The 23,517-nt window shown below is 50.6% G+C and overlaps 1 protein-coding gene across 1 annotated transcript in view; it reads left to right on the top strand.

The window, feature by feature from the left end:
- Positions 1-18,128: 18,128 nt before the first annotated feature.
- The window catches only part of GRN (granulin), a 7,209-nt gene continuing 1,820 nt past the window's right edge, over positions 18,129-23,517 (top strand). Inside the window, exons 1-9 of the mRNA XM_010832448.1 lie at positions 18,129-18,232; positions 20,935-21,079; positions 21,197-21,322; positions 21,440-21,524; positions 22,217-22,329; positions 22,428-22,563; positions 22,679-22,773; positions 23,011-23,134; positions 23,406-23,503. Of these exons, the coding sequence (XP_010830750.1) occupies positions 20,942-21,079; positions 21,197-21,322; positions 21,440-21,524; positions 22,217-22,329; positions 22,428-22,563; positions 22,679-22,773; positions 23,011-23,134; positions 23,406-23,503 (915 nt within the window). The 5' untranslated portion in view covers positions 18,129-18,232; positions 20,935-20,941. The remainder of the gene's footprint in view (positions 18,233-20,934; positions 21,080-21,196; positions 21,323-21,439; positions 21,525-22,216; positions 22,330-22,427; positions 22,564-22,678; positions 22,774-23,010; positions 23,135-23,405; positions 23,504-23,517) is intronic.

Genomic DNA, 23,517 nt, shown 5'->3' with positions numbered 1-23,517 from the left:
GCCCCCGGTTGGCCCTGTGAGGCCCCGCCCCCCGGGCCGACCGACCGTTTGCCCGGAGTGACGCCGTCCCGCCCACTCGCGGCCTCCTCCCAGTCCCGCGCTAGCCTGAACCCGCGCGGCTGATGCCCAGTCCCGCCCGCGCGCCAAGGTCGCGTGTCGCCATGCCGCGCTCGACCTGGCGGCAGGGCTGTACTCGACAACTTATTGTCCCAAACACCACCCCACCATTACCCCGGCAGAGCGCTGCTCCCGCAAACTTTCCAGACGAACATAGGTAAAGCACTCCCCCAGTTTTCTTCATTCGCGGGCCGGAAGAGATTTGAATCAATTCTTCCACGATCGCGAGGGCGATCAGATAGTGATGGCAAACATCAACCCACCCGGCTCTTTTTTGAGGTTTTTACAACTTCATGACGACCGTATCAAACAGGGTCGTCCCCGTTTAACAGACAATCCACCGAGGTTGCAACGCCAAAACCACTTGGCAAACTTTGGGGTACCATGCGGGTGTGGGCGATGGAGTTAACGAGTAAGCAACAGGAGCCAGACAGGCTGGCCCGAGGAACGGCTGGCCCGGGAGCCCCTGGGAGATCTGGATTTAACCTGGGCTTCGTCCCACCTCCTTGTGACCCTAGGCAAGTTACAACGCCGCTCTGGGCCTCGGATTTCTTCTTTGTACTGAGATAGGATCGAGTAGGGGGAAAGGGGACCGACATTTCTGTGTTGGTTACTCTCACAAAACCTATTTCTACGTCTCAACACTTTTAGAAATAGATTATTATTCGCCTTCCCCATTTTACGGAAGACGAAACTGAGGGTCAAAGTTAAGAACCCGGAATTCGAAGTTGACAAATACCAAACCCCTCCCCTCAAGTTGTCTCTCTGGGGTGACGTGAATTCACGGGTTGGCGTGAATCCTGTAACGACGTCTCCGATCCTGCTTCTCAGGAGACTCAGTTTTTCTCCCAGGCCAGCCCCGTTAGCCGAGACTCCACCAACTGCCTCGCCTTTAAAACTTTTCTTTCGCTTACTGATTATTTGCTCTACAGAAAAACGAACACGGGCCTGCGCCTTTAAGAAGGGTAGGCCGTGACTCTGACGTCACTTGCTTCTCCACCCCCTCACCCCCAGAACGGTTTCTTCCCGGCCGGGAGTAACCCAGCCAGCCTGTGCACGCCGGATTAGCACGTGGATTCCATGGGGCCAACCATGCGCTTTCCCTGAGAAAAGTCTTTGGGGCTCTCCGAGGCTAGGAAACCCGAAGTGGGGGGTGGGGAGTGACCGGTGAAGTGCTGCTGGTCTAAAGGGCCCCGAGAGAAGGCGCCATTCACATTCCCTTCTTATACCAAGTGAATTTTGAAACGACACAAAATTATTTTATCAAGTGTCAGGGAGAGAGCCCAGCCCCAGTTAAGGTCCTTTACCGCCTTAAAGACATGGCTTACAAACAGTTTCACAGCCATCAGCCAAGAGATATCTCTTCCCATTTTACAGAGGAGGAAACTGAAGTCCTTGTGTGTAATGACTCCTGGTGTGGATTAGAATCCAGACTTCTCCCATGCACTCTTCCCATTTTACGGTGAGAAAATGAGGACCCTAGAGGTCAAGTTGCATCAAAATCACATGAATGCAAGAGCTTGAGTTCAAACTCCCACCTTCCTCTGTCCAGAGGACCTCCCACCGCAGCCCATTCTCGACCAGGGCTCTCTGCTCCCGGCAAAGGTTTACTCAGGCCTTAGGTCCCAAGAACTCTAAGATACAGCATGTGCAGGCCCACACCACTTACCTGCCTAGGATCAGAGTTCTGGGACTCCAGGAAGTGGTTCCAGTCTGAGCTGCCTCCTGCAGCAGCTGTGGGACATCTAGCAAATATCTAGGGGTCTTTAAGCCATTTATAAAATGAGCTGATGGGGATCAAAATACCTGCACCTCCCGGGAATTTTGTATTTTATGAGTTAATAGCTCTAAAGTACATAGAGCCCTGTCTGGCACTTGGCAAACAGTCAGTGACTGTTACTATTACTGTTGTTGTTTAGTTGCTAAGTCCTGTCTGACTCTTTGTAACCCCATGGACTGTAGCCTGCCAGGCTCCTCTGTCCATGGGATTTCCCAGGCAAGAATACTGGAGTGGGTTGCTATGTCCTTCTCCAAGGGATCTTCCCAACACAGGAATCAATCCTGGGTCTCCTGCATTAGCAGGCGAATTCTTTACCACTGAGCCAGCTGGGGAAAGCACTGTTATTATTCATTGTCCCCTCCCCCTTGGCACAGAAATTTCTGGAAAGGGTCTTTAGGGCAACCAGGGATTCTGATCCTACTTCTGCCTCTAAATACAGACGCAGATAGTGATGACTCCTCACATGCCTTCTTCCCCAGAGCAACCAGGAATCAAACCTGGTGATCTCTGAGCCTCAGTTTCCTTCACAGTAGAAGGAGGGGCTTGCACTCCTTGCATTTCTGAGTTTCTTCTTACAAAAGGATGCCTTTGAGGTTTGTCACTACATTTCAGTTTCCTCGACTGAAAATAAAGATGAGGCCACCTGCCTGCTGATTTACAGACTCTTAGCTGAAGACAAGACTGTAAAAAGCTAAGTAAAGAGTTGACAAATAGTTCTGTGGCCTCACCCAGAGCTGAGCAGATCACAGCCCCTGCCATACCCTACAAGTAAATGCTTTGAGGCTGAGAAAACCTTGGGCACCGAAGGTCAGCACACTGGCAGCAGTGTGGGTAGCTGGGAGACGTTATCTACCACTGGAGCTGATGGAGGTGCCATCCAAGGGCAATCAGAGCAACTTCAGGGTGGAGCCACAGCTTGAGATGCTCATAACTGTGGGACCCTGGCTAGACTGGCCTGTCCTGAGAAGCAAGCCTAGAGTCCTGAGGAGGAGACAGCCACTGTCCTGGCTGACTCAGCCATGGTTCACACTGACCAGGCACCCAAAAGTCCTAGAGGCAGCATGTGGCCATCACCAGCCTCCTTGCCAGATGGGAAAAACAGATACTCCTTTCAACTGTAAAAGGGGAGAAAACAGTACCAGCGCCAGGGGTTATCTCAGGGACTGATGGGCAAGTCCTTGCCTGGCACTGGGGAAGGGATATAAACAGAAGATAGTTTATTGTGAGGCTCAGTTCTTCCAGAGCAAGCCCCAGCTTGCACCTCTAGGGCCTAGGAAGACATTTAGGGCCCTGAAGTAGGGTTCAGGTCCCTCCCATGGACTCTACCAGCACCTCTGAGTTTAGAGCCAGAACTGTTCCCACCAGAAGTGCCTCGCTGGAGGCCAGTCCCCAGGCTGCTGGATCACAGAACCAGAGAAAAGAGATCCAAATTCTGGTGGTGGTGGCTTAGCTGCTAAGTTGTGTCTGACTCTTGTGACCCCATGGACTGTAGCCTGTCTGGCTCCTCTGCTGAATTCTAGGCCCCCAGCTAAATGCCAAGTCAGAGCTTTGATTAAGCCCAGTGGGCAGGGAGAGGTGGGGAAGTTAGTGTTGTATTGTGTGTTGTTTAGTCAAGCCCGACTCTTTTGCAACCCCGAGGACTGTAGCCCACCAGGCTCCTCTGTCCTTGGGATTTCCCAGGCAAGAATATGGAGTGTGTTGACATTTCCTCCTCCAGGGACTCTTCCCGACCCAGGGATTGAACGCACGTCTCCTACATTGGCAGGAGGATTCTTTACTACTGAGCCACCAGGGAAGCCCGGGGGAGTTAGAGAGGACTTTAGTATGACAACTGGAGGAAGCTGAAGAAGGCCTGTATGGTCAATATTATTTTATCAACATTGAATTTCTTGAGTGTGATAATCATACAGCGGGTTTGTAGGAGCATGCCCTTGTTCTCAGGAAATGTTCTTAGGAGTGCTGAGGGGTGAATATCTGCAACTTAGTCTCAAATGATTCAGCAAAAAGAAAGAAATAAGGCCAATGTAGCAGAAAGTGAGGAGAAGCCAATGGCACCCCACTCCAGTACTCTTGCCTGGAAAATCCCATGGACGGAGGAGCCTGGTAGGCTGCAGTCCATGCGGTCGCGAAGAGTCTGACACGACTGAAGTGACTTAGGAGCAGCAGCAACAAAATGTGAACAACTGTGGATCAAAGCAAAGGGTATATGCTGCTCACTGTACCGTTCTCAAAATTTTTCTGAAGTTTTAAAAGGTTTCAAAATTAAAAGCTGGTGGGGAAAAGGATTTCTCCCTCTGAAATATATATGTATGGTATATGTGTGTGTGTGTGTGTGTGTATATATATATATACATATAGTGCTAGTGGTAAAGAACCCACCTGCCAATGCAGGTAAACATAAGAGACCTGGGTTCGATCTGGGTTGGGAAGATCCCCTGGAGAAGGAAATGGCAGCCAATTCCAGTTTTCTTGCCTGAAGAATCCCATGGACAGAGGAGCCTGGCAGGCTGCAGTCCATAGCGTCGCAAAGAGTCAGACGTGACTGAAGGGACTTAGCACACATGTACAGAATCAGAAGGCAACGAAGCTGGAAATTCCCTGCAGGTCCAGAGGTTAGGACTCCGCTTTCACTGTGGAGGGCTTGGGTTCAATCCCTGTTCGTGGAACTGTGCATAAGAAAAAACAAAAAACATACAACAAAACTGTCTTTCATTTTTTGAAGGTTAAAAAAAAATAAGAAATAAATGTAGTAGCTAGAATCAGCCCACCTGCAGAGAGTCCTCTATCTGACCCCCACCCCAGACCTCCCTGGCCTGAATAGGGGGCCCTGGGTGTGGTCTCAGGGGGTGGCCTCTAGAGGGGAATAGTCCTGGCTAAGACTCTGTAGAATTGCCTTCCCCCATCCTGCCGGGAACTCAGACAGGCTCTTTGTACTCTGCTGGAGGAATGTGGATTAATCTACCTTGGAGGAGGGCAGTTTTGAGCCATAACTATCAAAATTCCACATACCCAAGCCTGGCGCTAAAGTCAAGAATCCGCCTGCCAATTCAGGTTAGAAGATGAGGAAGATCCTCTGGAGAGGGGAATGGCAATCCACTCAAGCATTCTTGCCTGGAGAATCCCATGGACTTAGCCAGGCCACTTGTGAGCATTCCTCTGCTGATTGGCTTGCTGCTGTTCCCAGCAAGTTTCCTTCATCGTAGCCCTGTGTGTAACGGCAGAAAGCCGTGGAAGGGGACTGCCTGACAATATCCCCGTATAACAAACACCACCCTGAAAGGGATGCTGATATTCACCTCCGAGTGTAAAACAACCTCAAAGGTGTTAAATTGAAAAGCGGGCAGTTGTTCTCGATCGGAGCTCTACCGCCCCCTAGGGGAAGTTTGGGGAATTTAAGGGGCCGTCTCTGGTTTTCACAAGTTCCCGAAGCCCTGGCATTTTGATAGAGCGCGGCGCAGGGATGCTCAATGTCCTGTAAAGAATAGGACTGACTGACATAACAAGAATTTATCCCCATACACCTCTCAGCTTTCCTCGGTCTTTCTGGACAACCGCATACATTCTTCCCTCGGTGTTCATGGAGGACTGGTCCCAAGAGCCCCTGCAGATACCAAAATCCAGGGATGGTCGAATTCCTTATATAAAATGGCCTAGGAGAGTGAATACAGCCGGCCCTTTGTATCCGCGGGTTTCACCTCTGTGGATTCAAAAAATCTGTTGGTAATTATCTGACCTGGAAGCCAGCTCTATTTCACCCGTGCCATGAAGTGCTAAGTCGCTTCAGTTGTGTCCAACTCCATGCAAACCTATGAACTGTAGCCCATCAGGCTCCTCTGTCCATGGGATTCTCCAGGCAAGAATACTGGAGTTGATTGCCATTCCCTTCTCCAGGGGACCTTCCAGACCCAGGGATCGAATTGGTGTGTCTTACATCTAACCTTCATTGGCAGGCGGGTTCTTTACCATTAGTGCCACCTCACCCACATCTTCTTAAATGATTTTATAATATGTTGAATTTCCCAGGAATAAAACAATCATGCAGTCTTCAGGAAGACACGTCTTTGTCTCCGTTAGAACTTTACCGACGATCACTGACCGTTCAGAATTTCTGGTCTGTTGGCCACCTGGCCGGTGTGAGCTGAGAAGCTGACACAATACTCCAGCCCAGTCTCCATTTCTGGTTCTCCATCACCAGAGATTCATGGGCATCTACAAATTTCTTTTCTTACATGGAGTCAAGCCTGAGCTTTCACGCACAGAAAATACATAATATTTTATTCTAAATTACTTTCTTTTATTTTTCCTCTCTATTACAGTTTGCATTTCATACAGATTTTTTTAATGTGAATAGGAAATATACTATCTGTACATTTCACTTCTGAAAATGTATTGCAGGAGATATAAAACTATTACCAGAAGAAGACTTCGGATCTGACTCTGCTGAGAACCTCAGAAAGGACCAGGAGCTAACCAAGCACCAGTAGTCCCGTGTAGTGTCATTGCCTCCTGGGAGCTGCAGGCTCTGCTTCTCACTGTGACCGAGTCTGCCAGGAATATGTCAGCCCCCAGAAGAGGGTGGCCATGGTGCAGGGCTGAGCCCATGTGTCATCAACCCAAACAGAGGAAGTGCTGTCCCAGCTGGGCCCAGACCAAAGGCCTGACCTGTGTTCCTCTCTCTCCCCTTCTCTCTCTTTGATTTTTTTTTGGTGTTTGTCTTTTTCTCTCTTTAAAAATATTTGGGACTTCCCAGTGTTTAACATTCCACACTTCCAAGGCAGGGAGTGTTGGTTTGATTCCTGATTGGGGAACCAAGATCCCATATAGCTCAGAGTGCCATGAAAAAAAAAAAAGAAAGTTTGAGTGTACTGTTGTAAGCCCTGGGGTATAGCAGGGAACAAGCCATTTGGGGTCCCTGCTAATACTTCTAATACAGGAGACACACACAAACAAGTAAATAAGACAACTGCAGACCTGGAGGACATCTGCAATTTAGTGAAAGCACTGAAACACGTCATGTGATGGAGAGGCCCTGAGTTAGCCTAGAAAAAGGGAGAAGTAGGGGTCAGGGAACATCGATGGAGATTAACCCATGGTGAAGGCCAAGGGAGAGCAGGGCAGGCTGGGTTGAAGGGGAGTGCTCAGATGACGGCTCAGATGTCATAGTAACTTACACTGAAAGAACAACTATGATGGTTACAAACATAGGCTCCAGACCAGACCTGGGTCCAGTTTCTGGTTTCACCCCCCCCCAACTACAGAGCCCCAGGAAAGTTGCTTAACCTCTCTGAGTCTTTCTCCTTTCATCGTAAGATGAGAATGATAACTGTACCTCCCTCACAAGGCTGTGTTAAAGATTAAAGGAGAGCTTAGGTATGGAACCTTACACAACCTGAGTCTCCATAAACATTAGCCAGAACTACTTTTTAAAAACAGGAAATCCAGTATACCAGTGACCATCCTAACATAAGAAATTGAATTATCATGTCCTCTGATGTGTATGTGAGCACAGATTTCTCTGCTAACTTGTTGGGGAAATTTGTCTCTTTTCTGGGCTTCATTTTCGTCATTTTTGAAATGGAAACAATAATTCTCTCAGCCCTACTTCCCTTTCAGGACTGCTGAGAGGTTTAAGATGACAGATGAGGCTTGTGAAGGAGGTTTGTGACCCGGAAAGGGTGACCTGGGTTGAGGAGGGGGGAGTTCCCTCCTGTCCTGCCTCCTCTCTCTGTTCCTCCTCGGGCTCCTGGACATGACACTGACCTGACTTCTCTGAGTTTTCTGGGGAAGGCAGTTTTCCTTACTGAAGCCCTGGCCCTATGCTTCAGAGGCAGATCATTAGATTAACAAGAGGAACCTCTTTGATGTCCTAAAAAGAATTCCTCCTCCCATTTAATGCGCTACTTTACAAGGTTTCTTTACATCCGTCATCCCATGTGAGCCTCTCATGACTGTGTAAGACAGCATGTGGGGGTTACTGTGTACCCATCTTACAGATGAGGAAACAATCTCAGAGGAGTGAAGTGGCCTGTCCAAGTGACTCAGAGCGGGTGTCTCCTGACGCGTAGGGGGACTGCCTGGAGAAGGGACAGAGAACTCAGGTGGGCTGGAAGGGCTTGGGGTGGGGGGAAGGACCTGGTTGAACTGGCGTCAGCATCCAGGAGAGCCTGGAGATGCAGGCAAAGCTCTGAGGCCTGATCAGCTTGAACTCGGATACTGTCACCACTGCTCAGCAGCTGGCTGACCCTGGACAAGACCCTAGTGTCTCATACATCCGTGAGATGGAGCTAACACTCTGCGGTGTTGTTAGAAGGACTCAGTGATGTGGCAGACATGAGCCAGGCAAAACGTGGTCTTGATTCTTCCCTCCACTCCCCCCACCCAAGTTCATGAACATCCCAGCCCTAATTGTCAATGAGTCAGCTGTGCCCACAAGTTGTCCTTTCACTTCTGTGACCCAACCTGTCCACCTGCCCCCCTTGACAACAGCTAGGAGCCAAGTCTGGGAGTCCACAGGCAGTGAAGCAACCACTCAGGGCCACAGCTGCCCCCAGGGCATTCTCAAGTTCAGAAAAAGGCACCAGGTGGGGAAAGTTTCTCCCTGTACCCACAGGGAGGCATAACTCTGGCCAGACCACCATTGTTGCCCAGCCTTTCCCAAGCCTTCCAGGGGAGGGGTGGGGTGTCCTTAGATGTGGGTGCAGGGCAGTCACCCTGAAGGAGCTTCGGAAGGGTTTGGTGGAACCTTAGCCTCTGTCTTAGGTTTGGCTGGATGTTTTCTTTTTCACTTGAGTGGCGTCAGATTTTTACATTGTTGATTTTGTAATTTTTGTTTGTTTCTTGTTTGGGTCATGCTGAGCAGCTGATGGGATCATAGTTCCCTGACCAGGGATCGAACCTGGGCCCTCAGCAGTAAAAGCATGGAGTCCTAACCACTGGACCGCCAGGGAGTTCTGTGATTTTGTACATTTTATTTGGAAAACAAATTTTAGTCCTGAATAAATGTGCTTTAATCAGAATTCTCTCAAGCATAGGAGTTGTGGAGAAGGAGATGACAGCTTATAAAGGACGACTGTGTGCTTGGCAATTTTCATACGTCTGTGAGCACGTTCCATTCTCTCGAAGCCCTGGCAGGTAATTACGATTACTCCATTTGATAGATGAAGGCATTTGGGGTCAAAGAAATAAGCCAAAGTCACCCAGCTGGCAAGAGGCTGAGCTGGAACTTGAGATCAACAGGCAAAGATGAGGTCCTGCTGTCCCAATCCCAGGCCACCGCCCAGGTTTCCCGAAAAAGCTAATTCCCATCTCTGGCCCCGGGCACCTGCCTCTCCCGGACACCACTCTGGCTTCCTGGAGAGTCGCAGAGGTCAGTCCTTGCCTCAACCAGGAAGTTCTTCTCCAGGTCACCCCCCTGCTCTCAGCACGTTAGAAACAAACTTTACCTGGGAAGGTGCCCTCCTCTCCCTCAGAAGCTGGGTGCTGACTCCACGTCCTGATGGGAGAAGTCAGCCCAGCTCACCCTACCCTGTGTCTCTCTGTCCGGACCCCGTTCCTGAGGGGCTGATACTTCCTCTGCCCCCTCCATCCTGGTCTGGCTGAGAGATCCTGATGGTTTCAGCCTGAGGGATGCCCTTCTCAGGAGTCTGAAATGGACAAGGTGCAAAGAGCCCCTATTGGACAGGGTCCTGGACCCTGGACCAAGAGGATGCCATGGGGTGCAGCCAGGCATGTGGGGGATCCAGGTGAATTTCTGGGAAGAAAGATACATGGAAGGAGAGGGTGAGGTGGGATGAAGGATGGGTGGGCAGCTGCCCATGCTAAGGTGTGTGTGTGTTGCGGGGGAGCGGGGCCTGAGAGGGTCCAAGGGGAATTATCTCCGTTACAGTGGCAGCTTCGTGAACTGAGCATATTCATGGCTCAGGCCCCACGCTGAGGGCTCATCGGACAATACCTCATCGGGAGGGAAGTGGTCGATGTCCTCAATGTACAGACCATGATGCTGAGGCAGAGAGGTTAAGCCAAGTCACACAGCTTATAAGAGGAAATGGGACTAGAAGAGAATGTCCTCACTGGTTCTTCATTGCATCAAAAGGGTGTCTGGTGAGATGAGGGGCTCTCAGACCTGCACCTCAGCCCTCTGCTGCTGCTGAAGCTCCTTGAGTGACAGGCGCTCGAGCTGTGAACCCTGGGCCAGAGGATCCCTGAAGCTCCCTCCATCCAGGGCCTCTGCAAAGCCAAGTAATCGACTTCCCATAGCTGCCTTCCTTTCCTGCTTCCTTCCCTTCTCTCCCTCTGTATCCCTACCCTGCATCCTGTGTCCCGAGAGCTGGATTTAAAGGTACCGTCCAGTATCAGCCTGCCTGCACAGAGGGGTGGTCCTACCCCTCCACCCCACCCCGGGGCCAGGTGGAGAAGCCACCACCCTGTGTAGACTCTGAATCTCCTAACTGACAGAGGGCAGGGCAATGCTCACTCACTGCCCAGATGAGCACATTGAGGCCAAAGAAAAATTAAGAACTCATATACAAGCACACAGGGGAAAGTCACAGAAGCAACTGTTAGAGGATTTGAAAGTGGAAGTCTGGGGTGGGAAAAGAGAGGATAGCAATGCTGTTTCGTGTGGGGCCTTCCCTGGTGGTCTAGTGGTTAGGACTCTGAGCTTCCACTGCAGGGAGCCTGGGTCGGGGAACTAAGATCCTGCAGGTGTGCGGCACAGCCAAAAAAGAGTTCTGCTTTGTGTTATAACTTGACTATAATTTATTTGCATGTTATACTTTGTTAAAAAATAGTCATGGATTAAAAAACAACAAGGGAAGTGCCCTGCCCACTGGCACTGGGCAAGTTCAGGGCCTCTGCTCGGGCAGGAGTCCAGATCTGGCGCCTCTATTGCCAACTATCCCGCCACAGACTTGGGCCTGGGTGCTGGCCAGTTCCTGCCTCCCCTCCCCCACACCTACCCAGCTAGGCTGGAGGGCCAAGCTGAGCCCTACAGACACCAGTCAGGTGCCCCATGATGAGGGCTGGCGCCACAGGAACTGGGCAACAATTGCTCACCCTAAGGTGACTCAGGCAGGAAAGGGAAGGAAGGAGTAGGTGTGTGTGAGACAGAGGCCATTTCTATGCCCTCACCCAGGCCTCACTGTTCAGGGCTGCCAGATTTAGGAAATAAAAATATAAGATGCCCAGTCAAATCTGCATTTCAGAAACACAAGGGATAAAATGTTTTTTAGCCACAGCCCCACACAACTTGTAGGATCTCAGCTACCTGACCAAGGATTGAACCCAGAGAACTCCCAAGGAATAATTTTTAAGTGTAAGTATGTGTCGAATAAGGCTTCCCTGATGGCTCAGATGGTAAAGAATCTGCCAGTAATGTGGGAGACCTGGGTTCAATCCCTGGGTCAGGAAGATCCCCTGCAGAAGGGAATGGCAACCCATTCCAGTATTCTTGCCTGGGAATCCCATGGGTAGAGGAGCCTGGTGAGCTACAGTCCGTGGTCTTGCAAAGAGTCAGACATGACTGAGCAGCTAACACACACACATGTCAAATATTGCATGGGACATACTTATGCTTAAAAAGTGTGTCTTTAATCTGGAATTCAAATTTAACAAGGCATCTGATGTTTTATTGCACAACTCAAGATCTTGGTGGGGGGCTTCCCTGGTGGCTCAGTGGTAAAGAACCTGCTTGCTAACGCAGGAGATGCAGGTTTGATCCCTGATCTGGGAATATCCCACATGGCTTGAGCAATTACAACAGTGCACCACAGCTATGGAGCCTGTGCCCTGGAGCCCGGGAGCCATAACTACTCAAGCCTGCATGCCCTAGAGCGCATATTCTGCAATAAGAGAAGCCACTGTAATGAGGAACCTACAGATGACAACTAAAAACTAGCCCCGGCTACCACAACTAGAGAAACGTCTGAGAAGTAACAAAGACTCAGCACAGCCAAAGATTAATAAATTAAATAAAAAAACAATCCTGCGGGGAAAGGCCCCTGCTCTGGGGCAGCTGTGGGGCAGAACTGGAAGTCTGAATGAAGAAAATCCTGAAGGGGTGATGGGCAGAATTGGAGAGAGGCTGAGAGTAGCAAAAGGAGGGAGAGAAAGGGATGCTGTCCGACCCTGTATCCAGACCACCACCTCTGAAAGCAGCCTTGGGGCTGAGCCGGAGGGACTTCTTAGCCAGAGTCACATCCAGGCTTTTCTTTGTGTCTGATCACAGGGATCTCCTGTCCCTGTGGTGCCTCAGTCAAGGGCAGTGCTGGCATTCGAGGTGGGACTACAGCAGGAAGAACATATTTCTAACTTCTTAAGCAAGTAGGGGGTGGTAGGGAGGGAGAAACCACAAAGGAAAAGATCGATTGCTAGATTTCAGATGACATAACAACACAACTTCTGACCACAAAAGACACCAAAAACAAAGATAAAAGACAAATGACAGACTGGGAAGAGATGTGTGCAACGCATATAACATCCAGATTATAAACGAAACTCCTGCAGTTCAGTGAGCAAAAGAGAAACATGGGAGAAAAACGAACAAAGGATAATGTGATGGTTAGTTTATTTATTATTGAACTACAGTTGATGTACAATATCATGTAAGTTACAGGTATCAGTTCAGTTCAGTCGCTCAGTCATGTCCGACTCTTTGCGACCCCATGAATCGCAGCACGCCAGGCCTCCCTGTCTGTCACCAACTCCCGGAGTTCACTCAAACTCACGTCCATCCAGTCGGTGATGCCATCCAGTCATCTCATCCTCTGTCGTCCCGTTCTCCTCCTGCCCCCAGTCCCTCCCAGCATCAGGGTCTTTTCCAATGAGTCAACTCTTCGCATGAGGTGGCCAAAATATTGGAGTTTCAGCCTCAGCATCAGTCCTTCCAATGAACACCCAGGACTAGTCTCCTTTAGGATGGACTGGTTGGATCTCCTTGCAGTCCAAGGGACTCGCAAGAGTCTTCTCCAACACCACAGTTCAAAAGCATCAATTCTTTGGCGCTCAGGTATACAATGTAGTGATTTACAGTTTTGGAAGGTTATACTTCATTTACAGTTATTATGAAATATTCGGGGGCCTTCCTGGTGGCTCAGTGGTATAGAACCTGCCTACCAATGTGGATTTGACATGAGCTTGATCAAATTCGGACACGAGTTTGATCCCTGAACTGGGAAGATCCCACATGCGGCGGAGCAACTAAGCCTGGGCACCACAACTACTGAGTCTCTGCTCTGGGGCCCTGGAGCCGCAACTACAAAGCTCACGAGCTGCAACCACTGAAGCCCGTGTGCCCAAGAGCCTTGCTCCACAAGAAGAGAAGCCGCCACAATGAGAAGCCTGTGTACTGTAACTAGAGAATAGTCTCTGATCTCTGTAATCTGCAGACCTAGCACAGCCCAAAATAAAGTATTTTTTTTAAATATTAGCTATATCTTCTGTGTTGTACATTATGTCCTTGTAGATTATTTTATGTTTGCACCTCTTAATCCCCTATATTGTCCTTTCCCTTTTCCTCTCCCCACTGATGACCACTCGGTTGTTCTCCGTATCTGTGAATCCATCGTGTGATGACTAGTTTTGTGTGTCAACATGGCAGGTGTTTCGGATGAGATTAACATCTAAATCGGGCTTCCCCTGTGGCTCTGTGGGTAAAGAATCTGCCTGCAATGTGGGAGACCTGGGTTCGATCCCTGGGTTGGGCAGATCCCCTGGAGAAGGGAAAGGCTACCCACTCCCATATTCTGGCCTGGAGAATTTCATGGACTGTATAGTTCAAGGGGTCATAAAAAGTTGATGCGACTGAGTGATTTTCACTTTCACTTCAACATCTAAATCACTGTATTTTGGCTTTAGCAAATTGCCCTCCATAATGTGGGTGGGTCTCATCCAATCAGGTAAAGGCCTGAATTGAACAAAAAGACTGGCCCCTCCTGGTAAGAGGAATTTCTCCAGCAACTGTCTTCAGCCTTCCTCTGCTCCATCGGCTCTTCTGAATCTCCAGTCTGCTGGTTCACACTGTGGATTCTGGACTCACTAGCTTCCTGAACCATGTGAGCCAGTTCCTTTTAATAAATCTTTTTCTATACACACATCAACTGGTTCTGTTTCTTTGGAGAACCCTGACTAACATGGATAAGAACAGGCATTTCACAGAAGAAATACATGTGCAGAGTAAACATATATAAAAATGCTCAGCTTCCCTAGAGATCAAGGAGATGCAGATAAAACAACCATGAAATATCCTCCGTCATTAGATTGGCAAAAATTTTTTTGATTTCCTGGGTCAGGAAGATGCCCTGAAGGAGGGGATGGCAACCTACTCCCGTGTTCTTGCCTCAGAATCCCATCGACAGAGGAGCCTGGCAGGCTACAGTCCATAGGCTCGCAAAGAGAAGAACATGACTGAAGTGACTTAGCACCCCACACACGCACATCCAACGTTAGCGAGTATATGGGAAAAAAGTTCCCCCAAATACTGAGCCTAGGAGTGTACACTGGAAAATGTTGAGGCAATTAGGCATAAACGTTTCAAATGTGCATATTCAGGTAGCCAGCAACGTTAACAAGTTAACATTCCTAAAAATGTTAGTTTTAGGAATTTAACCCCCATATGTGTACTCAGACCCATGTTCAGAAATATTCGTTGTATAATAACTTGTAACCGCAAAAATTGGAAACACATAAAAGTCCACAGTGACACTGTTTAAGGGAATTCCTTGGTAGTCCAATGGTTAAGACTCTGTGTTTCCATTGCAGGGAGCATGGGTTTGATCCCTGATTGGGAAACTAAGTTCCCACAAGCCACATGGCGTGGCCAAAAAAACTTAAAAAAGAGAGACTAGTTAAATAAACATGTAACACCTATAGTGTGGAATACTTGGCAATTGTCAGAAAGAAACTGATAAATAAGTCAAAAGACATCTCATGTTCATGGGCAGGAAGACTTAATAACTTAATATTGTTAAGATGGTAATATACCCCAAATACAGTGTATTCTCTGTCAAAATCTCAGCTGTCTTTGCAGAAACAGATTCTAAATTTCACACAGAAATTCAGGAGGCTTAGAATAGCCAAGATAATCTTGAAAAAGAAGTTAGAGGACTCCTACTTCTCCTCATTTCAAAATTTGCTACAAAGCTATAGCAATTAAGACAGTGTAATACTGACCTTAAGGATGGACCTATACCTCAATACAATAGAACTAATTGTCTAGAGTCCATTCCTCATATTTACAGCCAGTTGATTCTATCAAAATAAAAAATCAAAAGGCCTGACCAAAGGAGCCTGGGAGGAGTCAGGGAATAGGGTAAAAAGGGATGGACCTTTGATATCAAATCTTTCTGTGACCCTGGAAATTTTTGCTTCTTCTCAGTCTACCCTGTTCACAAAATGACGCTTCCTCCTTAAAAGCAAAAAGCAGAGGGAGAGAGATTCCTGACTTGGGAGGTTTAAGGACATGCGTGTTTGTTGAGGAATGTGGGAGAGATTTTTTTTCAGTCTTTGGGGGAACTGTACCCTCTCCACTGACGTGGAGGTTCGCTGCATCCATTTTGACAAGACCTTTAGTAAACATACTTTAAGTAAATATCTTATGTTTCTTTGCCACAGTAATCAAAGTAACTGCATATGACTAAAACTCTCGTAACTGCTCAGGCTCGTACCTTAACTGTTAATTACCATTCTTTAAGAGCGGCATAAGATCCATTGAGTTGACCAGGACTGTTTGTCCCTAAACTCAATGTCCCCAGGACATTTGGCTTCTAAGTTCTTCAGGCTGCTTTTTGTACTTTTTCCTATTGAATGCTTTTAATCCTTGCTAAACTGCAAGTGACTGCTTCTAAAAAACTTCAACGCATAAATCCCCTGATCTTTCGGTAATCTACCGTTGCTGGGAAGTCAGGTGACAGCATTTATTAAAAGTATATAAAATAAAAGAAGCACTGCATGAGGGACACTAGTGCTTTCATGGAGAACATTTATGATCCTTCAGAGAGGGTTTCTTAGCCTCAGCACACCTGACATTTTGTTGTTCTTCCCTGGTGGCTTAGATGGTAAAGAATCTGCCTGCAATGCAGGAGACCTGGGTTCGATCCCTGGGCTGGAAGATCCACTGGAGAAGGGCATAGCAACCCACTCCAGTATTCTTGCCTGGGAAATCCCATGGACAGAGGAGCCTGGGGGGCTACAGTCCATGGGATCACAAAGAGTCGGACACAGCTGAGCAACTAACACTTTCAGTCCTTGTTGTGGGGGCCATCCTGTGCACTGTAGGCTGTTCAGAACATCCCTGTGTCCTGCCCACTAGATGCCAGTAGCATCTCTCCGCAACTGTGACAATTTAGAATGTCTCCAAACACTGCCTAATATCCCCAGTGGGCAAATCACTCTGTTATGGATTTTGTGATATTTGTTTCAGTCATTCTAGGTGTTGTTTTTTTTTCCCTCTTTGTGTATTTTTTTTCTGGTTCCGTGTAGTCATGATTATAGGTTCATGTATTGATTTGCCAAACATTGCATGGTATTTGTGTATCTGTGCTTGCTGTGTCCATAGAAGCATATGGATATATGAGAATAAGCATACAGTCACCAGTATACAGAATAGTCCTGATTCTCAGCAGGATCCTTATCCACCTTTTGGACCCTCTGCAGGCCCAGGCTGAGCACCGCTGTTACACAGTTCCTCAACTCTGCCACTTCTTCCCTACACAGACTCCCACCACCCCTGAGTTTGCCTGTTTGTTCCCAACCCCAGTCTCACCCGCACCCCAAGCTCTCTGCTTAACCTACAGTGCTTCCCATCCACTTGGCAACCAAACACTGCCCTTCCTCCAAGTTACGGCATCAGGCTTCCTTTAGTATCTCCTGGTACATCTCCCATCACCCATCTCTGCCTGGGCCAGGCCCCATAAAGGGCACCGAGCACTCTAGCTCCTGCTACTGGTGAATCTGTTCTGTGTGGTTTATTTTCTCTCCCTCACTGGCTTCCCTGATGGCTAAGATGGTAAAGAATCTGCCTGCAATGTGCAAGACATGGGTTTGATCCCTGAGTTGAGAAGATCCCCTAGAGAAGGATCCCCTACCCACTCCAGTATTTTTTCCTGGAGAATTACATGGACAGAAGAGCCTAGAAAGCTACAGTCCATGGGGTCGCAAAAAGTCGGACACAACTGAGCGACTAACACTTTCACTTTGGGGCTTCCCTGGTGGCTCAGTGGTAAAGAATCTGCTTGCAATGCAGGAGATGCAGGAGACTGCGGTTTCATTCCTGGAGAAGGGAATGGCAATCCACTCCTATATTCTTGCCTGGAAAATTCCATGGACAGAGGAGACTTGTGGGCTATATAGTTTATGGGGTCGCAGAGTCGGATACGACTGAGTACACACGCGCGCGCGCACACACACACATCAACAAATCAGTTCCTGAAAGGTAGGGCTTGGCTGAAACTAAGGAGCTACTTCCGGTATGCACCCACACCCACAGTCAGCCCAGGCTGGTGCCACACACCCAGCAACTCCACAAGTCCACTCCACTGAACCTGGCATTCAATCCCTGCCCAAGGCTGCCCTTCCATCTGGTTTTCTAATGCTTTTCCCAATACCCGCTGGTCTAGCCCCTTCTCCAACCCCTCTCCACTTGCCACTTATAATCCTCCCAGACTCAGCTTCAAAAAGTGCCCCCAAGGTGGCACTTTTTTCCTGCTCAGATCTAACCTACTACCTCTTCTCTACACACACCTGGAGCACCTGGAACACGATTCTCCAACCCCCTCCCCATCCCCTGCTGTGAGCACCTTGAGGAAAGGGCCTGAGGTCTGTTTATCCTTGCCCTCACAACTCTCCTTCAGTCCTCTTTGGGGCCCGGCCGCTGAGCATTAAATCTGCATGGGATGAACAGAATAGAGACAGGATGCACAAATGTTCTAAATCCAAGAGACACCCCTTAAACGCTCTTGAACGCACCCATTACGGGACAGATCTCTTGGCTCTCAATGTCCCCGAAAAGGAGCTGACTCTCGGGATGGGTTAACAGAAGGCAGCGGGCACCCGCAAGCAGGCTGAGCCGGCCCAGGGCGTCACATGATTCTCCAATCACATGATCCCTAGAAATGGGGGGTTGGGGAGAGAGAGGAAGGAGGGAGGGGAGTGAATTGAGTAGGAAAAGAAACACAGGATTCCAGGTTGGCCCCGCCTTTACGTCGACCAGTAGCCAATGGGAGTGCGACATTCCGGACACCTGACCAATGGAAATTGAGGTGGGTGGGCCATCGAGCCGAGTGGCCCAAGTGGATGAGCTGCCTGACCGCTGCTACCCAGAGATCGCGGACCCCGACGCAGGTAAGGAGGGTGGACTTCGCTTGCTCCTTCCCAGGGGCCCAGCCTGGAGGACATGGGAGATGGGGCTCCTCTGGAGTTTCAGCAGGGATACAAAAAAAGATTCCCTTATAGAAACTCCGATGCATTGGAGGGAGTTTTATGGGTGGTGGGAGTAAACGGTAATTGCAGTGACCCCCATTAGAAGGGGCTCTCTCTCTCTCGAGCACCCCTGGAAGCTGCAGCCCCTTCTCCCAAAGCAGAGATCACTCTGTTCTTGAGTCGACTCCGCCCCCGTCGGCAGGTGCTGGTAGTGGTGCTGGTGGGCAGTCCCCGCTGCGGCTGGCAGCAAGCGAGGCTCCCGCCCCGGCCCCGGAGCTCAGAGGGCTGGGAGTGGGGCTTGAGACCCTGGCCTCCTCAAAGACAGCAGGGACTCGGGAGTGGTGATTGAACCCCTGGGTCGTGTCTGACTCTCTCTAACTTCCTCTCGTGGGGCTAACTTCCGCCTCCCCCGGCCACTTTTTCCTGCTCTCTCCGCTGTTGGGTTGGCTCACCTTTTGGGAAATCTTTCTCCTGGCACTCGAAGTGGGGGGCTGCCACCTAGTGGAAGATGACGGAGCTGGGGGCTTGAAGAGGCTCCTGTCCTCCCTCTCTGTAGTGGCAGTGTCGGGTGGGGGGGAGAGGTCACCACTTGGAACCCTACTGAGATGAATTGGGTTCCCTCTTCCCCATTCTAGTCCGGAGTGTGTGTTTTTGCGCGTGTGCGTACATGTGTATTCAGTAGAAGTGTACACTATTCCGAACCTCAGGATACCCAGGAAGGAGGATGTACCTAAATGAATCACTAGGGTGCTGAGTAGTCAGAGATGTGTGCAGACAGGCATTCCTTCTGGCCAGGGCAGCCCAGCGAGCCTGCAGAGGGTTATGGTTGGACTCCTAAAAAGCAGGGCGGCCAGCTCCCTTTCCAGGGAGCTGTAGGCATTGGGGAAGAGAGTGAAAGGGGCCAAGGTCCAGGACCAGTCTTCTTCAGCCTCACCTGTACAGGAGATAAGCTCCTGGGGATGGTCTTTGAGTTGGAGAGAGGGCAGTGAGGAAAGCCAGGTGAGGGAAAGAGGATGTGAGTGACCCTGTGTGTGCTATTCCCTGCCACACAAAGTGTGCAGTGTCCACACTGAGAACTGAGGCCTAAAGACAGGAAGCAACTTCTGAGGCCTTCCTTCTAGCACTCATGTGCAGTATCCAGACAGCCCCTGTACCCCCACATTTCTGTCTGGGTCCAGTCCACTTGCCCAGAGAAACATTTCTATCCCTCTTCTCTGCTTGGACACCAGGCCTCTATCCTCCTTGGGTTTGGGGGGGTCCATTCCCATGCACTGTCCATGGTACCACTTGTGAACCCAGGTCCAATATACTCTGGAGCCATCAGAGCCTGTCATCTCTATGTCTTGATATATGACATGGGCGGGTTACTTCCTATCTCTGAGCCTCACTTTGGATGGTTGTTACAGAAAAAGAAAAGAAAATACATAGAATGTTGTCACTGGCTTCTAAAAGGTTCAGCATACATGACTGTTTTGGCCCTTCTAGACAGGGTAAGATCTCCTGGGCCTGCCCCATTGAACTAGCAGGGCTGGCTGAGCTTGGGGGAAGAGTTGTTCAGGAAGTGAAAGGCCACTCCCCTTCAGAGAATGAGGCTTGCTTCCTTCTGCTGATGCAGATGGCAGCCTGGTGGGCACACGTTGAGCTCTCTACATGCAGCTGGGTTTCTGCTCCAGGATAGAGAGAGGTAGAGGGGAAGGGTGGTGGGTATGTTTGAAGATCCTGAAAGGGCCTGGTGTGGGGCTTCCCTGGCAGTCTGGTGGTTAAGACTCCGAGCTCCCAATGTAGGGGGCATGGGTTCAGTCCCTGATCAGGGAACTAAGAACCAACATGCTGCATGGGCATGGCCCCACAATTTTTTTAATTAAAAAAATTTTAAAAAAGAAAGGGCCTGGTGGTATTGGGGGCCCATGGAACACAGGTGCCCCAAAGGTTGACCAAGCCTGTGTGTCTCCTTTGGATGGGGAGGGGACAGTCAGCAGGCACATGGTGGCTGGCCTTTGGGGAAGGCAGCCCAGACTCCGTCAACATCATACTTCCTTTTTCACAACTTTCTCAACCCCGTGGTTGATCATGTCATCATGTGACCTCCCCTCCCCTGCCAACAGGCCTTAGCAGAGGGCAGGTGTGAACACAGCACTGGGTAAGAAGGCAACTGGAGGGGCTGGCTCGGGAAGTGAAACCCTGGCTTTCCTTCAAGGGGAGACTTCAGTTCTGTCTTCCTAGGGCAACTGATGTCTTTCCCACCCCCATGGAGGTGGCTTACGTCCCCACAGCTCAGGCCCACAAAACCCACAGGTCTTCCGGACTCTCACATACCCACATCTGCACACACTCAGCCACAGAGATTCAACTGTTAGGCCATGTATTGGGGACACAGATTCACACACGTACTCACGCCAGCATTCATGCTCATGGATGTACACTCACTGGTGCATGTGTGACCCCCGCACAGGACACACGTAGGAAGCTGAGCCTCAAGCCCTGCATCTTTCTTCCTGCCTGGACAGGCTGTTGTTGTGGAGGCTCAGATGGTCCTGGGCCTTTGCAGGGGGGAGTGACTGGTCCCAGAATCAAGGGCGACCTCGGCTTAAGCCAGTTGCCAAATGCCTCTTGGCACTTTGCAGGTGGACCATGTGGACTTTGGTGAGCTGGGTGGCCTTAGTGACAGGGCTGGTGGTTGGAACGCAGTGCCCAGACGGTCAGCTCTGCCCTGTGGCCTGCTGCCTGGACCCAAATGGAGCCACCTACAGCTGCTGCAATCCCGTTCAGGTGAGTGCCCTATGGCCCAGGCAAAGAGCTGGCAGCCTGGGATCCGGCCTCTTGGATTGGCTATAGGAGCGGGCCAAGCTCAGGTCCTTCGATTTATCTCCTCGTCTCGCTTCCCAGGACCAGCGGCCGTCTGTGCTGAGCCAGCGTCTGGGCCGACCCTGCCAGGCCGATGGCCACTGCGCTCCTGGCTACTCCTGCATCCTCACTGTCTCGGGGACCTCCAGCTGCTGCCCGTTCCCAGAGGTGAGGGTGCCATTAGGTCTATGGAGAAGCTTGGGTCTGCATTTACACTTTTCCTGCACTCTCCCACCCTCCCAGGGAAATGGGCCTCGGTAACCAAGGCACTTCTGTGTCCCATAGGCTGTGTCATGTGGGGATGGCCGCCACTGTTGCCCCCGGGGCTTCCACTGCAACGCTGACGGGCGGTCCTGCTTCCAAAGATCAGGTGCGGCAGAGGTGGAGGTGGGGGGCAGGGAGGTGGGAGCAGAAGAATCTGGAGCATCCAGGACCCAGCCAGCAGAGTGACCTTGATTCCTGCCTTTGTGCCCTCATTTGTATGACATCTGTACTAAGCAACACCCCTCCACACCCTGCTCTGGACAGAGGGGCGCGTAGGGGTCAGAAGAGAATGCAAGACCCCAGGCCCAGGACCAAGCACTGTGGGGGTGAGGACAGGCCAAGTTGAACTGTTTTTTGGTTTTTTTTTTAAGATTTTTTTTGACATGGACCGTTTTTAAAATCTTTATTGAATTTGTTATAATATTGTTTCTGATTTATATTATTTTGGTTTTGCTTGGTTTGAGGCATGTGGGATCTTAGCCCCCTGACCAGGGATCACCCCACAGCCCCTGCATTGTAAGGTGAAGTCTTAACCACTGGACTTCAGGAAAGTCCAAAAGCTGCACTGGTTTAATGCCTACCCAGTCAGTGGATGTCCTTGCCCTGAGGCATATTGCTGGCACAAGGACTGGCCTGGGGGAGAGTGAGTTAAGAGAGCCGGGGGAGCCCTGAGCCCTAGTGCCAGCCCCTGAATCCTCCTGTAGCTGGGCTGGAAGGCACTGGTGCCAGCAGCTCCTTGAGTGATGGGGGGAATGACAGTCACTGACTGGGCGGAGTCCTGGGTCATCCCGTCTACAGATACCAAGCCCCTGGATGCCGTCCAGTGCCCCGACAAACAGTTCCAGTGCCCCAACTCCTCCACGTGCTGCACCATGCCTGATGGCTCCTGGGGATGCTGCCCCATGCCCCAGGTACAACTTTGGGAAGATGGAGGGTGGCGGGGGAAGGCAGTGTGGGCAGAGGAAGGGGTGGAGGGAGCAAAGACAGAGTCAGGGCCATCTCTTCTCAGGCTTCTTGCTGTGAAGACAAGATACACTGCTGCCCCCATGGCACGTCCTGTGACCTGGCTCGTGGCCGCTGTCTCTCGGCCACAGGCACCCACCCCCTGGCTAAGAAGATGCCTGCACACAAGACTAAAAGTTCAGGTAAGGAGGTATGAGTCTGGGGTGAAGAGAGACCTTTTCTAACTCCTAGCTGGAGAGAGCTGAAGAGACTGTCCCCTCCACTCTGGCTGCCCCTCACCTTTCTTTCCCCTTCCAGTGATCTTATGCCCAGATGGACAGTCCCAGTGCCCCGATGGTTCTACCTGCTGCAAGCTGCCCACTGGAAAGTATGGCTGCTGCCCGATGCCCAATGTAAGTGAGGGGCTATAGTCAGCTGGACTGTGTGCCCGCAGTCACCTGGCCTGGACACCCACCTACCTACCCAGCAGTGACTCCAGGGGGTGGGGCTGGCTTGCTGGCAGCTGGGAGCCTGACTGCTCAGGACTCATGCCACCCCCTAGTGGTAGACTTGGGGAAGTGCCTGCTGTCAGCCTGGCTGCTCCCTGCACCAGGGAGACTGGAAATCCCAAAGACCCTGCCCTCACCCAGGCCATTTGCTGCTCCGACCACCTGCACTGCTGCCCCCAGAACACTGTGTGTGACCTGACCCAGAGTAAGTGCCTCTCCAAGGAGAACGCTACGGACCTCCTCACCAAGCTGCCCGCACACACAGGTACCGGGGAGACCGCAGACCCCATTCTACCTACACCATGAGGAGTGAACAGATATGGGGGTGGGGACTGACTGCCACATGCATGGAGGGGCTGAAGCAGGGACAGTCCCTTCCATCCACACTGGGCCTCGCCTTAGGATCACTGCCAGGGGTGGCCTGAGCCGTACCCTCCGTCCTCCGCATCTGGTTCTCACTGTGGAGCTGGCAGAGGGAGGGCACCCCCAAGGGTCCCCAGTGCCACTGCTGACCCACCGCCTCACCTGTCTCACAGTGCAGGATGTCAAGTGTGACATGGAGGTGAGCTGCCCAGACGACTACACCTGCTGCCGCCTACAGTCCGGGGCCTGGGGCTGCTGCCCTTTTGTGCAGGTACCGAGGAGTTG

Source organism: Bison bison, unplaced genomic scaffold (assembly GCF_000754665.1).
Source record: "Bison bison bison isolate TAMUID 2011002044 unplaced genomic scaffold, Bison_UMD1.0 scf7180017861046, whole genome shotgun sequence".
Lineage (NCBI taxonomy): Eukaryota > Metazoa > Chordata > Mammalia > Artiodactyla > Bovidae > Bison > Bison bison.
This window is presented reverse-complemented; position numbering and strand designations above follow the sequence as displayed.